This window comes from Physeter macrocephalus, chromosome 1 (assembly GCF_002837175.3).
Source record: "Physeter macrocephalus isolate SW-GA chromosome 1, ASM283717v5, whole genome shotgun sequence".
NCBI lineage: Eukaryota > Metazoa > Chordata > Mammalia > Artiodactyla > Physeteridae > Physeter > Physeter macrocephalus.
In genome coordinates this window covers 135380866-135402559 of record NC_041214.2, presented here as the reverse complement: position 1 = coordinate 135402559, position 21694 = coordinate 135380866, and the positions used below count along the sequence as shown (strand labels likewise).

General features: G+C 36.7%; 1 protein-coding gene across 3 annotated transcripts in view; it reads left to right on the top strand.

Moving 5' to 3' along the window:
- C1H21orf91 (chromosome 1 C21orf91 homolog) overlaps positions 1-21694 on the top strand; it is a 29322-nt gene that overhangs the window by 4150 nt on the left and 3478 nt on the right. For all 3 annotated transcript variants that reach the window (XM_007106902.2, XM_007106901.4, XM_055086198.1), the window contains exons 3-4: positions 19831-20367; positions 21390-21452. In XM_007106902.2, the coding sequence (XP_007106964.1) occupies positions 19831-20367; positions 21390-21452 (600 nt within the window). The remainder of the gene's footprint in view (positions 1-19830; positions 20368-21389; positions 21453-21694) is intronic.

The window sequence follows — 21694 nt, the reverse complement described above, 5'->3', positions numbered from 1 at the left end:
GGGGCACGAACCCGTGTCCCCTGCATCGGCAGGCGGACTCTCAACCACTGTGCCACCAAGGAAGCCCAGAATTTCGATTTTTATATCAGGATACAGGTTTTTAAAAAATCAATGGAAAAAAGGTGATAATAAAGTAATCACATACCTGAAAAATAACAAAGTCTATTCTTTGTCTATGTCAGTAAACCTTTTTAAATGTTTTTGAAGTTTTCTTTCCCCTACCAAATTCTCAGCACAGTGCCAATCAATAAATAGATAAGTAAGAGGGACTTTAAAAAAAATATGACATTTAACTTTACTGTTTTTGGTATAACTTTTTTGTAGTATGGTAATGTTGTTGTCACTTGGTTTCTTAGCTTTCTAATTGCTGAGTTTGCTCTAAAGCCTTCTATTCTTTTTTCAGCTAAGAGACTAGATAAAAATTTTCTTGGAATTTTTAGGGTAGTTTTGAGTCCACAGGTTTGTAGCAAACAAAAATATTTTACACCTTTTGAATTGTTACTTATGTCAAATCAAAACTGCTCTAATCAAATGTAGCTTATGTCAAATCAAAACTAGTCTAATGAAATTTTTTTAAATGTGCACATGCATATATTTATAAAATGAAGATGAAAGAAAGAAATAACAAAAGATAGTCTAATCTTGTAGGAGAGATTTCATATTCTGAGCTTGGCTCTAAGTTGCCTTTTTTTCTGTGACTTTACAGTACTTAAAAGTAAACGAGTACCTATATTTCATATAGTTTAAACCCATAGGTGATATACTTCAAGGACCTAAGAAATGCACTTTAAGGAGATTGATGGGAGGGGGCACTTATAATTCACCATTAGAATTACTTGTCCACTTCTAGGATTAGGAGATAGATGCTTAAACTTCTTAATACTGATGGCCTGTCCTTGACACTAAGACGCTATATGCATGTATGATCAAATACATTAATATGCCTCATGGTTCATGGTGCTAAAATCTCTAAAGTTATTTACTGACTACCATTCCCTAGGCTATTAAGTCTGGGAGGAAGGTAGCCCAGAGTGGTCAGGAGCCAGTAATGAAACTCAACTGTAATATAAGAAAGTCAGAAATGAAACTACAGGTGGGGGATGGGAGAGAGATCCAGGGCTCCAATCTGTTACTTCATACTGTCAGTTTTCATTCTGTACCAAAATACTGTGCAAATAATTAGTATTTTTACCTTCTAATAATTGACTTCCTTTCTATTCTATAGAGAAAAACTTTTTTATAAGACAAGATCAATTCCTCTTACGCCAAAGTTTTCAGTGTGAGTTGATCTTGCTAGTTGATTAGTAAGCATTTTTAATGCCTACTAGTCCATCTTCGACTGTAAAATCCATCTCAGACTTCATTCTCCTCTAATTTGTTGAACTTCCCAGGAACTTTTCTAGAAACAGACCCTAATGCAGATCCTTAGTAATCTTTCCAGCAAGAAAAGTCTATAGGTGTTTTCTCTTGGTTAAGGCACTGGTGAACCCAGTGCTCACTTTTAATCTCATTCTTCCTTGATCCTCTGTGTCTTTGACCAAAACATGGTTCACATGGTCAGTAGTCAGGAAGCAGTTTGAATCTCAATATTAAATCTTCACTTAGCTTGGAAGTCAAGATTGATTATTAACTACTCAAAGCCTGTCAACGGCTCTTCCTTTGACTTGCTTCTGGCACATCAGCGTCTTTCCACTTAAGTAAAAGCCCACCACTTGTGATAAAGAGACTGTATATTGCTAACTCAATCTGGCACTAACCTCTTTCTCTTGTTTCCCGTAATGACAAACATCATGCCTTGCTATTAACTAAAAGAACACTTTTAAATATAAAGCCTAATATGCCTTTTGAACTTTAGCTTGGCTATCTTTGATATACTTAGAAATACAGATGAAAGGTTAATATTTGTTTTCTTTAACTGCCTTTTAATTTTGTTTTAAATAAATTTGAACACTTTTTAAATGGCTCTGATAGTAAAATCTCATTATTTGGACAGGAATAGGGAGGGATAGAAGTGAAATGTAGGTTTAATTGGTGATAACTTTAAATTATAGAATATTTTTTAAAAATAAAACTAGGCTGGGCTTCCCTGGTGGCACAGTGGTTGAGAGTCCGCCTGCCGATGCAGGGGACACGGGTTCGTGCCCTGGTCCGGGAAGATCCCACATGCCGCGGAGCGGCTGGGCCCGTGAGCCATGGCCGCTGAGCCTGCGCGTCCGGAGCCTCACAACGGGAGAGGCCACAACAGTGAGAGGCCCGCGTACCGCAAAAAAAAATAAAAATAAATAAATAAATAAATAAAACTAGGCTAACAACATCTGGTAAAGACTTGTGACTTAACTAACAACCCATATCTGAGGAGCCAGGTTCCAGATTCTTATCCCAGTCCTAATAATGGTGGCCTCTTTTTAGTTACTCCCAACTTTTTCTCCTTTTAACTTTAAGCTTTCTAATTTTAAAGTCTAGGATGAATTTAAAATTGAGATCGTACATGAATTTCAGTTGGAATGGTATATTCCATTAGGAGTTAGGTCTGGCTGTATGTAATAGAAAATCCAAATAATACGGATGGAATAAAATGGAATGGATATTTATATGTCTCCTATGAAAAGAAGTTGAGTCTGGAGTTGGTATGGTAACTCCATGATCAGAAAGACTCAAGCTGCTTCTGTTTTTCTAATCCACTTTCCTTAACACATATTTGCCATCGTCAGTCATCTCATGAGCCAGGGTGGATGCTAGAACTCCAGCCATTACTCCCTTATTCTCAGACAGAAAAGAAAGGACATCTGACAAAAGATACATGTTGCATTCTCTCCTACATCTAAAAAGGAGCTTTTCCTAAAGTCCCACCTAACAATTTCTTATACATTCCACTGCCCTTTCAAGAGAAGCTGCTCCAAATAAAATCAGTGTTTTCCAAAGAAAGGGACAAAGGACACTGAGTATGCCCCTAGCAAAATCGGCCATAGAGAGGCCTTTCTAGTAGTTAAAGGTTACCACATGGAAGACAAACTATTTGAGCTAAAACTAAGACCAACAAGTAATGCTCTGGTGATTCTTCTAACCCCGGAGTTTGAACTGGAAGGGATTTTTACAGAATGAGGCATTGTATTCTGAGGATGGGCATGCAGCCAGATCTCATGTGAACTTGTTGCCAAAAAGCTTATAAGAATTTTCAAGTTTCTGACCCATCTCGGTACATAAAGTGTGCTGATGAATGCTACTGCTCATTATAGGTATGCTGTATGTTATACCTGTAGGAGAACTACTTCCTGCTTTCTCCCAGCCTCTGTTCATGGTAGACTAACAATGGTAACTCCACCTTCCTCCTACCTTCACAGGAAAGATTGCTTTTCTACAGCTGGATACATCTGCAGCTCCACTTCTGCTCTAGTGATTGAGCGTGTGGGCCTTGGACTCAGACCTGGCCTTGAATCTTGACCCTGCCACTTACTAGTTGGGTTTTCCTGGTGAGATACCTAAGTTTATTGTGTCATACTGGTTCTCCAATGTTACCAGTAAGAGCAGTTTTATATTTTTATTTCTTAATCTTGAAATTATTGTGCCGGAATCTAATTCAAAAGGCTGAACTCCAGTTGTTGCCATTTGTTCCAAGAATACTTGGCAGTGTAAGCAGTGGAGGTCAGATTTATTTGCTTGCTCTTGATGCTCACCATGAAGCTGCAGAGTAATTGTAGCATGGTGATGAGGAGCACAGGTTCCTAATTCTGTGCCACTGAGGTCCAAAAACTCCTGGTGGGGGCACTCACTCCAGAGCCTGACTCTCTGGATTTGAATCCACATTTAGTAGCTGTTGAGACCATAGGCAAGTTAGTTACTTCTGGTTTTGTTTTTTTGGGGGGGTAGGGGTGGGCACGCCACTCAGCACGCGGGATCTTAGTTCCCTGACCGGGGATCGACCTGTGCCCCCTTCAGTGGAAACGCGGAGCCCTAACCACTGGACCTCCAGGGAATTCCCACTGTGTGTGTTACTATTCTGCCAGTTCAGCTACAGGTATATGCCCATGTACGTTTTAAATAGGAAATGGTTAATACTTATTTTCTCCTCTTTAGTGATATAGTATATGGCTAAAATGCTTGTAGAAGTGACTAGGATGGTTGTACACCCTTACTTTACCAACTGATTTTTAAGCATAAGGGAGCATTTATTGCAGCTAATGTTTATAGAGGTCTCTCATCAGGACTAAGAGATAAATAGTAGTATCCTCAATTATATGTGGTAAAATGAAGGTTCTGAGGTCAAATAAAGTTACCCTAAAGTCATATAGATAGTAATGGACACAGAAGGGATTCAGATCAGGTCTCTGGTATCAGAGCAGTTGTAACCACTGTGAGAAATGGACATTGACCTTTGCCATATTTTAAGTTTTAAATTGCAGACCAGCCCTGCTATGTTGATGGCATTCACTTATTGGTTTTCCTAATGCCTCTGATTAGTCCTGATAATCTTTGTAGTGTCTTTTTTGTTGTTGTTGTTGTTTATGTTGGCATGCTCTGTCCTAGACCTTCCAGCATGGTCGCTCTGTCTGGGCTTTCATGGCCTTTTATGTGCTGATAAGTAGCAGATCTCCTCCTACCTCTTTCTCCCCACCCCCAAGCTACACATCTATATATGCAACTAGTTTGTAGACATCTTCACTTGTATAGCCCATAAGTACTTCCAACTCCATGTCTAAAGTTAAACTATTATTTCTGTACCACATGTATCTCCTTTCAAAATGAATGAGTAAATAAATAAGTGAATTCCCCTCCACCCCTGCGATCAGAAGCGTTGGGGTTGGAAGCGCACTGTGGAGAAGGTACGGACTTACATGCCTGGCGAAAATGCATGCAAGGCAGCGCCGCAGGAAAGAACCTGCCTGCCCTGGCACTTGGAAAGGTGCTTCTCAAAGTGGTCTTCCCTGCCCTAGCACTTCTTCCCGCCCCTGCCACCCCTGTCAGCCCCAACCTGCTTGTCCTCATAGCGCCCTTTCCTTCATGGCACTTGCTATAATTTGTTGCTGTAACTATTTGCTTATGTGTTTGTTTAATGCGCCACCCCTCCCCCATTTCTAATTGTGTAAAGACATGGATTAGAGTCTTTTATTTACTAGTATATAATCAGCAGTAGTACAAGGACTGGCAAGAAGTTATGAATATGTGATTGATGAGTGAATCAGTCTAAAGGAGACTTGAGAGAACTGCCTTTTTTAATATTTTTCCCTTAAACTGGCCCACAGTGAAACTCTTCTGCTGTTTTTCTCCTCTTTCACAGAATTGCCTGAGATCTTTCTGGAGTCTCCTAAAAGTTTTACATATCTTACTAATAGAAGAACTTTGTATCATATTCAAAAGAAAAATGTAGCGAATAATACTAAGAGTGATATCTGGTTATCTTTTTCAATCAGGAAGATAGAAAACAGACATAGTATTTTTCTCCAAACACAGAGCAAGAAGTCTTAAACAGAGCTGTGTTTAGAGTGGGAGTTTCTACATTCATTTACACACTGCAACTCTTGTTATTCAGAACACCTCAGCATAGTGATATTTGCTCATAATGATGACCCCCAAGGCATTTGATGATCCAGAGTGCTTTTTAAATCAGTAATAATAAAAGTATGTTCTGTAAATCAGTTATTTAAAGTTGAAAACAAAGAAAGAATACACAATCCAGACTATCTTATTAATGAAACATCATAATTATAAATAAAGGATTTGTTAGAATAGATAAAAATGACATTCTGATTCAAATTCATAATTCATTCCTTCCAGTGTGTTGACAAAGATGAAAAAAAATGTTTTATGAGCTATACGGAAACAAATTAAATCTAGATTGAAAATCTTTTAATACTTAGGTCAAAAATATTAATATCTATTCTCAGAAAAGGGATACACTTTTCATGATTGAAATCATTTGAATAACTGTTACTAGAGAGTTAATAAAGAGAAATTAGCTGCCCAGAAATAAAGAGTAATTTTTCTGTTGCATGTAAAATAATGCCTGTGAAGAAAGAAGACAAAGATAAGTTTCTCTCTCTACTCTGGAAGAAGTGAAATAATCGCTCTCTAGTTGGGAGAAGCTAGTCCAACTGTCAGATACTTAAGGGATTTACACTTTTAGGTAAGTGACTTACCTAAATAATAGTCAGGGGACTTCCCAGGTGGTCCAGTGGTTAAGACTTTGCCTTCCAGTGCAGGAGCCTTGGGTTCGATCCGTGGTCGGGGAACTAAGATCCCACATGCCGTGGGGTGCGGCCAAAAACTTAAAAAAAAAAAAAAAATCTAAATAATAGTCATGTATTGTTTGTCAGGTATTCTGTGTTACATGCATTATTTCGTTCTTAATACAACTATATGAGCTAGGTGCTAGGTTATCCCAATTTGATGAATGAGGGAAATGAGTAGAGAGTCTGGGAAACTAGTCCAAAATCACACAGCTTGGAAGTCCAAACCTAAGGTATCTGATTCCAAAAAGTCCAAGTGCCTAAATCATTTCTCCTTCCAAAAAAAATTACGTGAACTCTTAAGAATCTAGGCGATATTAAGTAACTTTCAGGCAAAATTACAGATGAATTACACAAATGTGAATGTTCAAGCAAGGGACAAAATTTGGGTCCCAAGAAATGCTTGCTTTTTAAAAGTTATTTCTACCTATGATATTATTTGATTAATACACATTTGGCGGAATATCCAAAAATAGACATTTCTCATGACCTAAGAAAGTGGGATGATGCAATCTCCATATAGATTACAATCTAAATAGTCTGTGGAGAAAATGTGGTCTTTTAGAACTCTTGGATTAGATGGATGATTATCAGAGAGGAGGAAAGAGCTAGGAAGAAGAGACACACACATGACAGTCTTGCTAGTCCCTGCCTAGAAGGGACAAGGAAGTTGAGCTGTACACTGACATTTGCTACAGAATCATACAGGTGGCAGCTGGTGATGAGGCAATTCTTCTAACACTGCTCTCCATCCTTCCAACCATTCAAGTAATAGAGGCTAACATACTTATCCTGATTAGTCTTCCTCTGAAGAGGGAATAGGGTTCTAAGTAGGTGGAGGCAGACACTGCAAACAACAGTGAAAAGATTAGCACCAATCCTGGAATTGCACCCTATCTCCCTTTTGCTCATCTGCCCTGGTAGTCGCCTGGAACACTTTTCCAGAAAGAGAGGGAAGAAACAGGTGGTAAGACAACATAACTTTATATTTATAAGGCACTGTAGATGTTCAAAGGTGCTTTTACAGCATCTTAAATTTAATCTCCACATTATAAAGGATATTAACATTGTGAATTTCAGATAAGGTGTTACATGCAAAATGTATAAATGATTGAAATCAAAGTGGCTAAGTAACATTGCAGAATTATCAAATGTTATCAACTATAGTTCTAGTTAGAGTGGATTTAAATTATTCTAATCCAGTTTGGCACACATTAGGATTTAGATAAGGGGAATAAACCCATTAAACACTGAGCCTTGGATTTATAGTTTGTAATAAAGGGGAACAGTGTCTGTTTATTTACAAAAAATTTTAAACTAGTGTATCTATTTCTGTTAGCTTTTTGGCATTACTGTCTCAACTGCATAACAGTAAGGCAAAATAATGGTTTGTGTGTAGCCATCAAAATCTGAATCTCAGAGTTAAAGCTATGTTCATAGCAATTTTTATACACATTGATTAAGTAAATCTTAATTGAGCAACTGCTGTGTGCCAGAAATTGTTCTGGTAGCTAAGGATAAGGCAGTTAACAAAACAAACATAAACTTGTGAAGCTTACATGAGAGGACGGAAAAGACATTAGAATAAGTCATATGGTACACTGGAAGGCGATATAGGATTATTTGCCTTTTATGAAGAATAAATTCAATCGCTGATACATTTTTCCATGTATTACCTTATTTAAAATTCACACTTAGTGTTTATTTCCTATATAATGTGGAGATTAAATTTAATAGACAGTAAAAACGCCTTCCAACCTCTAGTGTTATACAGATATACTTAAATGACATCTTTAATATCTAAAACTCATGATAACTGGTGGAATAATATCTACAATGAATTTAGTGAATGATAATTCCTAGTCTGTTTTGAAAACAGTTCACATGTTGAAGTTTGGTGTTATTGGAGGGGAAGTGTTTCAAAATTAACATGAAGTCCTCTTTATTCATACGTCTATATTTTTATCTTCAAATATTAAAGAGGATCTTTAGTATCTTTAAGTGTTGGGAAAGATTTTAAAGGTTTTATATTCTTACTACTTCCTCACTAACACTGTTCATAGTATTTGCCCTGAGCACATTTCTGTTATTTAGTATTAAAGTATCTTTCATAATCTTGACCAAATCTCACCAGAATCATTTCAATATATCAACAATCAAGTTTCAATTCAATGTCAATCAACATTTTGGCTATATTTCTACTACAAAGTAGAATAAATACAATATAATAAAATATAATTCCTATATAGTAAATCAGTTCTCCATAAAACTCAGCCTTAGATTACCAGTGTATTTACTAACCAAATGAAACAGCAGTCGTAAGTATCTGCAGAAAGAAAGTATCACAGTTCTCGGTAGAGACTAATTATAAAACAATTTAATTTCATGCTTCTCATATTCTGTCTCTCTTTTCTACCACCCACTCTTCATTCATTTATTTATCCTCTCCTTCATTTGTTTTATCGTATACTGACACATCATCTTGCCTACCTACAGTTATCTTCTCCGTCGTAACCTGGCAGATTGACCAAAAAGATGATTATCTCCTCCAAACTTAATCTTCTGTGCCCCTGTAACTGGCATACCTCCTTTGCTGTCACCAGTGACTTCCTAGTTGTCAACACAATAAATAGGTTCATGTTCCTGCCGTTTTCAAAATCTGACATTTAACATTTCCCTCTTTTTTGAAACACTCAGCTCCCTGGGTTCTGTGATAAAATATCTCGGGCCTCTTGTTTCTGCCCTCTTCTCTTCCTAGGGTCACTGCTTATTACAGGTCCCTGAAATACTAGTGTTTCATTGAATTCTGTCCTTGTCTTTCTTTTTTTCTCATATTGCACTCATCTGTTTCTTTCACTGCACTGGCTTCAGCTATACCTCTGTAAGCTAATGGAATGCCACAAACATATCACAGGCCAAATCTGTCTTTTAAGCACCAGACTTATCAATATATATCCAACCACCTGCTGGACCTCTCTATTTAGATATTCTACAGCTGTCTTGAATTTGTTTCTCAAACTAAATTTCTCTCCTTATTTCCATATACACATGCTTTTTTATTTCCTTCATCTTTGGTTCACATGGAATTCCAGGCCCTATACCCCAGAAATTTTGTTTCAGTAGGTCTACAGTTGAGTCTAGGAATTTGCATTTTAATAAGAATCCCAGCTGACTCTTATGCAGGTGGTTTCAGGACCAAACTTTGAAACAAACTGCCCTTAGCGAATGAATGGTTCCAGTTTCTTCAGGACCGTCCATATAAAGTTGTGTAGACGCAGTGATGAATTATGGCTGAAATCTTACCTAAGCTCTGCTTTTCAAGCCATGCACCCTGGCGGGGATGGTTTTTCAGTTCTCAAAGGAAAATTGGCCTGTGGCCTTGCAGCAGCCCTGTTCCCTCACTGCTTCCCTGCCACCCACCCTCTCCATGCAGTCTGTCCCCGAGTCCTGTTGATTCTCCCCAATCTGTTCCTGACTTTTCATTCCCACTGCTACACCTTTGACCAGGCCTTTATTCCTCCTTACCAATACTACTTCACGACCCACTTAATCAGTTTCATAGACTTTATCCCCCTTTCCCCAACACTACCGCACACCCCTAGTTCTCTCAGTATCACCAGAAAGGTCTTTAAAATGCAAATCTGATCACGCTGTTCATTTTCTTAGAACTCTTCGATTCCTTACTATTTTCTTCTGGGTAGGCTGTTAACTCCCTAACATGACACGTAGGACATTTCATGACCAGGTATTTGCTTAACTGGCTACCTTGATCTTCATTACCCTTCAAAAGGCACTCTACAAGCCAATCATTTGTGCACGCTCTCTCTCCCTTCCTCTCTTCTTCTCCATTTCTTTCTCACTTCCACACTTTTGTTTATCTAGTTCCCTCTGTCTTGAACCATTGACTCCTTCCTCCTGGTATGCAACTGCTTAACTTTTGGAGTACATGTATTAAATAGAGGTGATAATAAATTACACTGTTGCCTATGTTCACAGTGCTGCTGCGAGGATCACAGAAAGATGATGAATATAGGAGCTCTTTGGTAAACATAGTATGTGATGCAAACGTTCGTGTTGATTTAAATTGAAATATAGAAGGGTTTTGTTTTCATCTCATCTGAAAAGATGAAATTCTACTGAAAAGATTACTATGATTTGTTTGTATATTGGACAACTCCTCCATTGCCAAAATAATTCATTGTTTTATGTACATTGAGGAGGTTTGACTTTATCCTGAGTTTACCTTCTTATGATTTGGCTTTCAGTAGATTTTTCTGCTCTAGCTGCCGTAATTTCCTTCGTGTAGAAGCTGCCCAGCCAATCCTTTCCCCACAGTTTCTTTCAACAGTATGAATTCTGTTCATGTATCAGTGTCTTTTTCCCTCACTCCCTTTGAAGTCTTCCGCGTCTCCAACAAGGATTGCCAGATAAAACTATACTGTCGTTATAATCGTACTTTGCGGGAGGGGGACTTCTTTCATTTGAAGGTTATCCTTTGCTAGATACATTGTTAGCCTAAGGAAATTCTCAATTTAAAAAAAAATTCAGAATATTGGGATATTTTAGGTATGTGTATCTTTACCATTTCAGTTGTAAATTTTTTGTTTTACTTAGTTCACTGGAACATACAATACAAAACCTACTTTGTCTCGGACTAAGGAACACTATTTCCTTTCCCAAACCGAAATGTTTCCTTATGGGCATTTTTTTTAATGTTTTAAATTTTCACTATTTAAAATGAGAAAAGATTTTCTTTCTCCCATAATAAAGTCTTTTTTTGTCCATTAAAAAAGCAAACTATGCCTATTACAGAAAAATCAAAATACAGGAAGCAAGAAGAATTTTAAGATTTATAATCCCACCTATCTACCAATAATCTCAATATTTTTGGTATGTTGTTTTTCTAAATTATTTTCTGCAGTAGAGTATGCATGTGTATGTGGTAAATTGTGTTTAAAAAATGAAATCAGGCTATATATACTATTTATAACCAGTCTTTTAATTTAATATATCAGAAACATCTTTTTCGTGTCAATAGGTAAAATTCTACTAAGCTGATATTTTTGTAAAAGGTTGCATTGCATTGGACCATAATTTTTAAAACTTTGTTTCATCATGGAATGATTTTATTGTACACTAGTTCTCCAAACCCTTTGTTCTAATCAAAGTTCTTTTTACTCTAGAATTGCTATGATTCAATTATAATACAGTCACAATATATTTTTTTAATATTTTGCAGTATGATTCATCAGTTATCACCTTTTTTTAATCTTCAGTTTTTCTAATCAAATGGTTGGTGAATTGTAGTGATTGTTTCCCATCAGTCTTAATTTTTACCATTTACTACCTATAGTAGTAATTGAATTATAAATGCCTTCAAATTCACTTGCTAGTAAATCTCTAATTAATAGATACTGCTATAAAGCATTTATATAAGGAATAGTCAACTAGAATTTCAGGAACAGTGATTCAAATATAAGCAGAGAAGTTGAGATGCAAAACAGATGTTTTATAAATAGCTGCAGGACAGCTTTTCATTTTGTTTTTCTTATTTGTAAGAAAATAAATCAATCTAAACTTTAACTGGGCACATGGCAGGCAGTTCAGGAGATAAAGGGCAGAGTACATATGGCTATCACATTTCTTGCTTTTGAACCCATAAATTTCCTTTGTCTTAATGGTTTATCCTCTTTCATCCAGTGTTACTATGAAAGCCTTTTTTCCAGACTGTCTTTTGTTTAGGTAATGTGTATCTTTTTAACCTTGCCTATTTTTAGGCAAGTTTTATTTAGGAGAAGAAGAATGGAACAAGTAGAGGGTTACTTGGGTCAACTGGATTATTGACTTAAATTTTTTTATAATATAACTTTTAATTCTTTGTGCCACTTAAAAATTATAGTCTAAATATAATATATTTTAATGTGCTAGAAAAACAATTTTAGCTTTTTATATTCTGTGCTGCTGTGAGCTTAGTATCCTGAACATGGATAGCTTCCATTCATATTTTTTTCCAAGTACCCTTTTACTTCATCAATTACCTATGGACAAGCTGCCCTGTCCAATATGGTAACCTAACCACAATTTGGTTATTTAAATTTAAGTTAATTAAAATTAAAGTTAAAACTTTAGTTCCTCGGTCATACTAGCTACGTTTCAAAGGCTCAGTAGCCACATGTAGCCAGTGGCTATCCTATTATATAGCACAGATTGAGAACGTGTCCATCTTCACAGAGAGTTCTATTGCACCTTTCTTGTTAAAACAGGTAGCTAAGTTTGAGAGCAGAATTAAGTGTGGATTGTTATTTTTTTGTGCCCTGTTAGTAATAAACAGTTGTTATGTAGGTGTGTTTCCCCAATTTCCCAACCATTATAATGAAAAAGTAAAATTCACTGAGAAAGGTTTTCTTTTTAACAAATCATTTGCAGTTTATACATCCATCAATACAAGAACTCAGTTCTACTGTGGGCTACCTTGGTTATTTGAGGTTGATATTTATCTTTTAACATCATCTTTCTGAACACTTTGCTGATTGAAATTTGCCCTTATAATTCCTTTATTGGATTAAGCTGCTTTGACCAACTGCTTAATCCTCTTAGCACACACAAAAATTTTAAAATGGCATAAACATCTCCTAAGCAGAAATATGCTGTCTAAAGACCACCTGTTGGTATGTCTTTCTTTAAGGCAGTGATTCTCAAAATGTGGAAAAAGCAAGTTGCTGAACCCATCTGTATACCAGCTTAGTACAATTGCCAGTAATTCCATCTGCTTCCAGTGCAGAGATAAGCAATTACCTTTTACTTTTAAACACTATGTTGGGTATTTGAATCCGGCATACTGTAAGTGGCATGAGGGGGTGCGGAAAGGAGCACTGTTTATCATAGTACTCACTAAGGCACATAGGACAACTGGTAAAATTTTCTAAGAGGTAGAAGCCGTCCTATTGTGGGTTTAAGGAAGGAAGTAGGTGCTCCAACTGTCCATCCTTGCCTTCCCACCTTCAGGCTGATCTGCCTTTTCTCGGTGACAGGATAGACAATCTGAGCATCCTCCCACTGCGTGTGTGACTAGCAGTAGATATAATGGTAATAACTGTTCTTGAATCATGGCTTGGCTGCTGCTTGATCATCAAATGCAGAGTAGCCTGGTTGCTTTGGGTGTCAAAGCATCATTGGGACGGCCATTATGTACACAGAAGCAATCCAGACCTATGTCATCACAGAGTCTGAGTATAGTATGAGAGTCACTAACCAATATGGCTGCGGAGCTTGCTAGGTCACAAGTACCTGCACACTCACGAAAGGAAGGATAAGGACTGTTTGAATTGGAGAGTACTTACCCAATTTTCAGGCAGTAGCTGCTTCTCATTACTAGCCAGTTGCTATCAGATCTTCTGATTTTGTTTTTAAGAGAAACCAAGAAATTGAAAATTGTAAGTGAATTTTTTTTTTAAAAAAACACTTGTAGGCTAAACTTAACTTGCTGCAGTATGGATCCAGACTTCAGGCTGTGGGTGTGCCACCTCTAATTACAGAACTTTTCCTCTAGTCCTTTTATCAGAAATGGGAACCTGATCCTCAAAAACAAAGGCGTAACAGCTCAGTCCTTTCATTCTTAGTACAACAAAGTTTAGCTCTCCCTCCATCTTTACAGTTAACACTTACTTAAAGAAGTACATAGCGGCTTCCCTGGTGGCGCAGCGGTTGAGAGTCCGTCTGCCGATGCAGGGGACACGGGTTCGTGCCCTGGTCCAGGAAGATCCCACATGCCGCGGAGCGGCTGGGCCCGTGAGCCATGGCCGCTGAGCCTGTGCGTCCGGAGCCTGTGCTCCGCAACAGGAGAGGCCACAACGGTGAGAGGCCCGCGTACCGCAAAAAAAAAAAAAAAAAAAAAATGTACATAAACATGGCTTAATATGGGCAACACGTAAACATGCAGGTGCTTGTCTCCCTTTCCTAGCAGCCAACATAAGATCATCATAAAAAGAAAACACCTTAACTCTTGGAAAAGTCTTTACTCTGGGCAAAATGTGAGCCTCCATAAAAAAGATTTTGAAGCAGTACTGCTTGAATTGTTGCACAAATGTTGGTCATGTCTAAAGGCAGTGTGCTTAAAATTTCTTCACAGCCTGTTAACAACCTGGAACTTAAATCATAACTAAATTATCTTGTCTTATTTAAAAATTAAGAAAGAACACACAAACCCACCATTTGGAAAACTAATACTGCCAGTTCTCTAATTCTGGTTCTTTTAAGTTTGTAGTAAAAGTCGAAGTGCTTACTCCCTTAGAGCTTTCCAGTCTCCTGCTGATATGGTAACATGTATTACAGCTTTACATCCAACTATTGGTTGTATTATATTTGCTCTACCTGTGGAATACCAAATTATATGAAGCCAGTCCTTTGAGAAATGAAATATAGTGGTCAAATTCAGAAGGAATTTGAAGGAGAGTAATACTCTGACAGAGAGTAAACATGCATAAGGCAGTCAGATGATATGATATTTGAGAACGTGTGAAATAAAAGGCATGTAGCATCAGTGTAGTCGGCTGAGAGATGGTACTGTTTGACAGGACCAGCTAGGGAACCATCAGGGAAAGATTGCTTTGCTTACATAATTACCAAAATCATAAATAAGATCTTCTTCAAGAGGCTGGGGGTAAAAGCAGAAGGTAATGGGACCTGTCATAGAACTCCTAAGTGTTTTGGGTTTTGTGGCTATTTTTTAGTGCCATTGGGAGTATCATCCTGTGAGAGGAAAAATTATGTTACTACAATAGGCATATTAAATATATGCATGGAAATATCTTTATTTTAAAAGGGTGACAGTGTTTGGTAGACAGGAAGATCTACATTTGAGTGGCTCTTGCTCTTTTATGAGTTTAACCGAGTTTTCTTAAAGCAAATTGATCCTAAAGAGGAATTTAAGGAATAAAAATGGGGATAGCATGCCAGATGGGTTAGTGGGAGGGTTTTCAAAGTATGTGAGAATGGTATAACAAAATCAGAAATGAAAGTGGGAAGACTTTAAAAAGAAAACTATTGAATAGAAACAGCTTAACTTTTTAAAATACCACTGTTCATACAGAAATGTACTGCCTAGGGGCTTCCCTGGTGGCACAGTGGTTAAGAATCCGCCTGCCAATGCAGGGGACACGGGTTCGAGCCCTGGTCCAGGAAGATCCCACATTCTGTGGAGCAACTAAGCCCGTGTGCCACAACTACCGAGCCTGCGTTCTAGAGCCCATGAGCCACAACTACTGAGCCCGTGTGCCACAACTCCTGAAACCCACGTGCCTAGAGCCCGTGCTCAGCACCAAGAGAAGCCACCACAATGAGAAGACTTCGCACCGCAACGAAGAGTAGCCCCCGCTTGCCGCAACTAGAGAAAGCCCGCGCGCAGCAACAAAGACCCAACGCAGGCAAAAATAAATAAAAAAGAAATGTACAGCCTATATAAATTTCTAAACAGCCTCTATCCAGAAGAAACTAGTACATACTTTTTAAAAATATTAGCAATTATAGTTGCCAGGTAACGTCTTGGTTCTCTAAAAATCATGAACTCAAGACACAGTTACATGGACGGACATCTTTGTGATATGTTTTAAAGATTTTATGATAGTTAAGGTGTCAATTATATTGGCCCTCAGAATTTTTATTAGTAAGGAAGTTTTAGTGCAATTTTTGTTGAACTGGTTTGGAAATTACTTATAACTCAGTTTCTCAAAAGTATCAACTTACTTAATTGCATGTAGATTCATTCCCTTTCAAAAGCTGCTGAAGAAATAAATGGTGCTCAGAGCTGTTTACACTTGTAAATGCAATTAAAATTGTAAAGTCAGTTGGGAAACTCACTGGGGTCTCTGATAATAGCAGTGGTTGTTTCTCTTATATACGAACTGATAAAGTAGAAAAAACAAAATCACTTCAGGAGTTTATACAATGACACCTATATTGCTGATACAAATTAAGTGGGCTACTCACATTCTTTTCTAGATTAAAAAGTAATTTGTTCAAGTATACGAAGTAGTCCGTGTATTAAATTTTTTGTTTCTTCTGCTACTGCATGGGGTATTTTAAACTATGTTTATAAGACAAACATTTTCAAATTGAACTTTAAAACGGATTCAACTTTTAAATTTTTAGTGAGCTAAAGAAGTTACAGGTACAGATCTGGATGAATGAGCTACAGTTTACATAAAATAGCCTTCTTGTATATTCACTGTATGTACGTTTCTAATAAAAATATGTAATTGAGTAGAAGTTCCTGATTTTGTATGGCAGATTGAATGATGCCACAGGAATGCCATTTCTGTATCAGTGCCACTCATTAGTTCTTGGGACTAATGGCACGTTAAACTATAAACATAGGAGTAACTTCACTGGAAGATGCCTTTAATTAACTTCTGAGAGCCTGGCCTAATTGCACATCCTAGTTACCTTGCTAGGATGGGCAAAACTTCATGGCAGTTGACCTCAAATAATAACTGGTAATAAGTTTTAGGTTTGTTTTTTAATATAATTTTAATTTTCCTTTATTCATTTAATTTTTTTTGAGTATTGGCTATGTACCAGGCACTGTGACAATAAGGATGCATATAAAACAGATGGTCCCCTTTCTCACAGCACTTACCTTCTAGCAGGGGATAAAGGCCAGTGAAGAAGCATTTGTAAAATCTGGTGTGATTAACTCAGATGTTACTGGTTCGAAAAGGCTTCTGTAGAGGAAGTGAGAACTAGACAGGCTGGTGAGGGAGACCCAGATAATGTAGTGGGAGTAGTAATGGAGTGAAGGAGGATTTAATATGCTGTACTGCTAGACTTTAGGGGGAAAAAAATCTGTTAAGATGGACAGTAAAACATCTGGGATGGGGGTGCAGGGAAGAACTGTCAAGGAGGACACCCAGGTTTCTTCCTTGAGCAGGTGGTGGTACCAGACTCAGGAAGAGGATTGGGTTTGGGTGGTAAAAATGGAGGAGGAGGAGTGTCATTTAGGCAGGTGAGTTTAAGACGCCTATGGGACATCTAAGTAGAAATATTTCCCACATTCAGAACTCTTCCTGACATGACTTTTTTTTGTCTTTTATAGGGGATTTTTCACCTGAGTGTCTGAATCGGAAATTTATTTTACATTTATGTATTTTCACAGTAAATTGAATATTGTAGTTCTCTGACTTGCTGTTTATCTCAGCAGATTACCAATATGCATATAATCATGTGCTTACTGGGTTCCAAGCATTCATTTGGGGATTTAAGTAAAAGTTAAAAAATTATTTCTGGAGGACAAAAAGTTATATTACATGAATTACTAAGAAGCAACGTTGGGTAAAAATATCTTTAAAAGCCTACATTATTCTTCAAATAAACACCTATTATACTGATTTGTTGTTGAAGCTGTGGGGTACATCAGGAAATTTGTTGTTTCATATAATTTTTTATCTTTTTTTATACAATTTCTGAACATTCCAAATAAAATTTTAAAACCCAAAAAAACCAAAATATAACAGCAAAAAATAATGCCTTTCTGTAGCCTAGTTTAGAACCCTTTTTATATGCTGAAGGATTTCCTTTCATACACAGTAAAGGAGAAACAATTTACAGTGTTTAGATTCAGCTAAATCATTGCTACATGATTAGTGCTGTGGCGGCGGACCGAGTGAGAATGAGACTGTTTACTGTTTCAGGGATTGGCTAGCCGTCTGCCTCATCTTAGGGCAGTGAGCCCTAAGAGAGTTTATAAAGAGTAAGGAAGCTCTTTAATGAATCTTCCAAAGTTAGTAAAGTAAGCAAGCTATCAGGTTCTCTCTGCCTAGCAGTAAGTATTAGAATCAAACAGCAGAATGGAGGTATTTCTTATTTTGTCTATAATTGATACTAACTACCTTTTTGTCTTATTTATGATATGAAACATGCATAAAAACAATACTTTTAATATTTTTATTCTAATCAAGGTTTGTGAACTTCCTTTTTATGTTAATTTACCAGGTTTTGAAATACAGCTGTGAGGTTTTGCACTTAAATATTTTAATTCTGCTGGAAATTTGACCCAACCAGACAATAACTGGTAAAAAATATATGCACACACAGTTGCAGTACAGGTACCAAAGGGGGTAAATAAAACGTGTATGAAATTCTGTTTAAGTTCAGTTTTTACACTCAGGGGAAGAAACAAGGCTGAGATAGTTGAGTTTACCTGGTAAGAGTCGTTGGCTCTCGTCTGCTTAGACTGTTAGTGTTTAGGAAGTGTGCCCCATAGCTTACTTGTGAGGGAACTGACAGCCCAGTTAGCACTGGTTTTGGCAGTCTTAGCAGGACCCACCATTGGCTGATGTTATGTCATTTTGGAACAAATTAGTATTCACAAGCACTTTTATACCTGATTAAATGCCATTAAAGCACAAATACTTCATTATCTTAGTATTAGCCAGCGTTTGCAGTTCAGTTAATACAATTGTTACAACTTCCATTTTTAAAACAAGGGGTGAATACAGAATGTAATTTTTTGTGACGAAGTCAGCTAAAACTTTTTTTTAACCTAGCACCTGAGTGGCTCTCCACTTACTCTGTTTTCAAAGCTAAACAGAATTAGACTGCTTAATTTTGGCAGGCATTAATTTTCAGTTCCACATCCCTTTTTCACCTGCAGTATAAAAGCACTGCTGTTTGACCTTAAATGGTTTGAACTTATGAAAATGTATGAATGTATTCTATATTTCGAAGTGTGTTGTGTATTTGAAAAGGTATTCTGTATTTTAAAAAACAATTGAGATAGTATGCTTAAGCCGTACTAAAAAGTTGGGAAATATAAACATGTAATATGAATATTTCCATTATTTATGGTGCATAATAAATACTTGTGAGTTGAAGAATTATGCTGGCTATTGTATCTTGGTAGACTGAATGTGTTGCTATATGAGTAATAATTGTGTGTAATGCATTTCTTCTAGAGGTAAAATTATCTTGATAAAGTTTTAATAAGTATCAAACGTGAAAACATTTTCGATGCTTTTTTTCTTTTTTTTTTTTTTAAGATGCTTTTCTTAAAAAATAAACAGTTCATCGACTTTTTGAGGCTTTTATTAATGTGTATTTTTCTGGTTCTGGTTTATCTTTCCCCAGTAAAAACATAACTAATAACTTAAGTTCATGATTTACTGTGTTTTTTGTTGGGAAAAAAATTGTCAAGCATTTCTCTTATCGAGCCTATGATAGAATTGTTTTGCAAGTGTGTACTTCAGGAGGATTAGTGAAGAAAGCACTATAATATCAAGGCCAAGATTCTGTAAATGTAAACTGCTGGTTCAGTAGTACTTTTTAATATTATGCAACAACATGCCTCTGGGCTGAGGTTGAAATTGAATCATTAAGTAAGCCCTTAGAAAGGCTTTACTATTCATAAGAATTTAATATTTCTGCTATTCAGAATTTACTGAATAAATTGAAGCATAAATTATTAGGCTGTATTTTATGTTAATACCAATATCCTTCAGCATTTTTCCTCTGATTTATAAATTATCAGTGACTGTTTTACTAAGATTTGTATTTCTTAATGCACCTTATAAAAAACAAAACTGTCTCAAGTCTTCTGTTTCTTTTTTTTCTTTAGGAATACCAAAATCTAATCTCCTGCACACCAAATCATTAAGGGGCCATAAAGACTGCTTTGAAAAATACCATTTGATTGCAAACCAGGAATGTCCTCGATCTAAGCTTTCAAAAAGTACTTATGAAGAAGTTAAAACCATTTTGAGTAAGAAGATAAACTGGATTGTACAATATGCACAAAATAAGGATCTGGATTCAGATTCCGAATGTTCTAAAAATCCTCAGCATCACCTGTTTAATTTCAGGCATAAGCCAGATAAAAAGTTACTCCCACAGTTTGACTCCCAAGTACCAAAGTATTCTGCAAAGTGGATAGATGGAAATGCAGGTGGCCTCTCAAACTGTACACAAAGAATATTGGAACAGAGGGAAAATACGGACTTTGGGCTTGCTGTGTTACAAGATTCAGGTGCCACTTTATGCCACAATAGTGAATTGTGGCCTCATAGTCACAACCAGGAACAGAAAAAAGAAGAGACAGTCTCTAATCCAGAGGCTAATGTCCATACCCAGCATCCACATTACAGCAGAGAAGAATGTAAGTAAAAATAGGGAGAAAAGGTAAAGGTTGGAGTTTTGTTGGGGTTTTTTATGTTTTATATATGTGATGTGTCAAGAATTTTGCTGTGATATTATAGATTTGGTAAATACAGTATTTAAATGACAGGTTCACCCTAGCAAATATGAGATGTCTTAAAACAATTCGTCATTTCTTTGGAATATTCCTTAGTATGTCCTAAACCATTGGAATTCTGCAGTCCCATCATTTGTTTTGCCATTTTAAATTATTAACAGAATGGAATCAACAACTGTGAATTGGAAAGTTCAGGGTTCATATAGTTTAGAAGTACAGCCTCAACCATTGACAAACACACACTGGCACATTGCTAATCCCTACAAGACTAATTGGGGGTGGCATTTCAAAAGCAGAAATCTGACATTTCACTAAAGGCCAAAGGTAATGTGTGTACTTGGAAAAAGTGACTCATTCAGTCTGCATATATTTCTTCAAAAACTCATAGGAGCAAAGGTAATTTTAATTGACTTAAAATCAAGTGATCTTAGAGCGAGAAGGGCCCTTGGGTATATTTTTATAAAACTCCTTGATTCTGCATATGAATTACCTAAGGTTATATAGCTAGGTAGACAGATTGATTTTTTAAACTATTTCCACAGCACTTTAGTGGTTTTCAAGCTACACATCATGAAGCATGTAGTGCTTAAGCAAAATCAACTTGATGCATAGTGACTAGCACTTTTTAAAAAATGAAACAGAATGAGAAATATCAGAATCCATTGGACCTAATTCTAAGAATTTTTCAGTGAACCTTTTATTACAGGTGGAGGTAGACGTAGTGAAATGTTTCTTACTGTGGGTTGTGGTCAGGACTTGAAAACTCAACACTTTAGGAGTTAATGAATGAATCTTGGGGCCCTGCCGAATGTTATGTGGGAAGATAAGTGCAAATATTTCTTTTAAATAGGATATTGTGTTGGTGGTGTAGATAACTTCTTTTCCCAGGTTGTCATGATAATAATGAATATATTTTCATGTTTCAGTGAATTCGATGACTCTTGGTGAGGTAAAGCAACTGAATGCAGAGCTCCGACAACAAATACAGGGTAAAGACTCAGTGTCAGTGCTTTTTACATGTGCAAATTTTGATACAGAAAATCCCGTTAGCTTCATCTGCATTTAAATTACGGGATGAGAACCTGTTAGAGTTTCCAGAGCAAAAAGAATTCTTCTTTATGAACTGCAGGTGAAATAGGTTCTTTTTTAGGTGAAAACGGAGACAACAACTTAATCACTACCTCTTACTAAAATGTTTTTGACTACCTACTATTGTACCAGGCACTGTGCA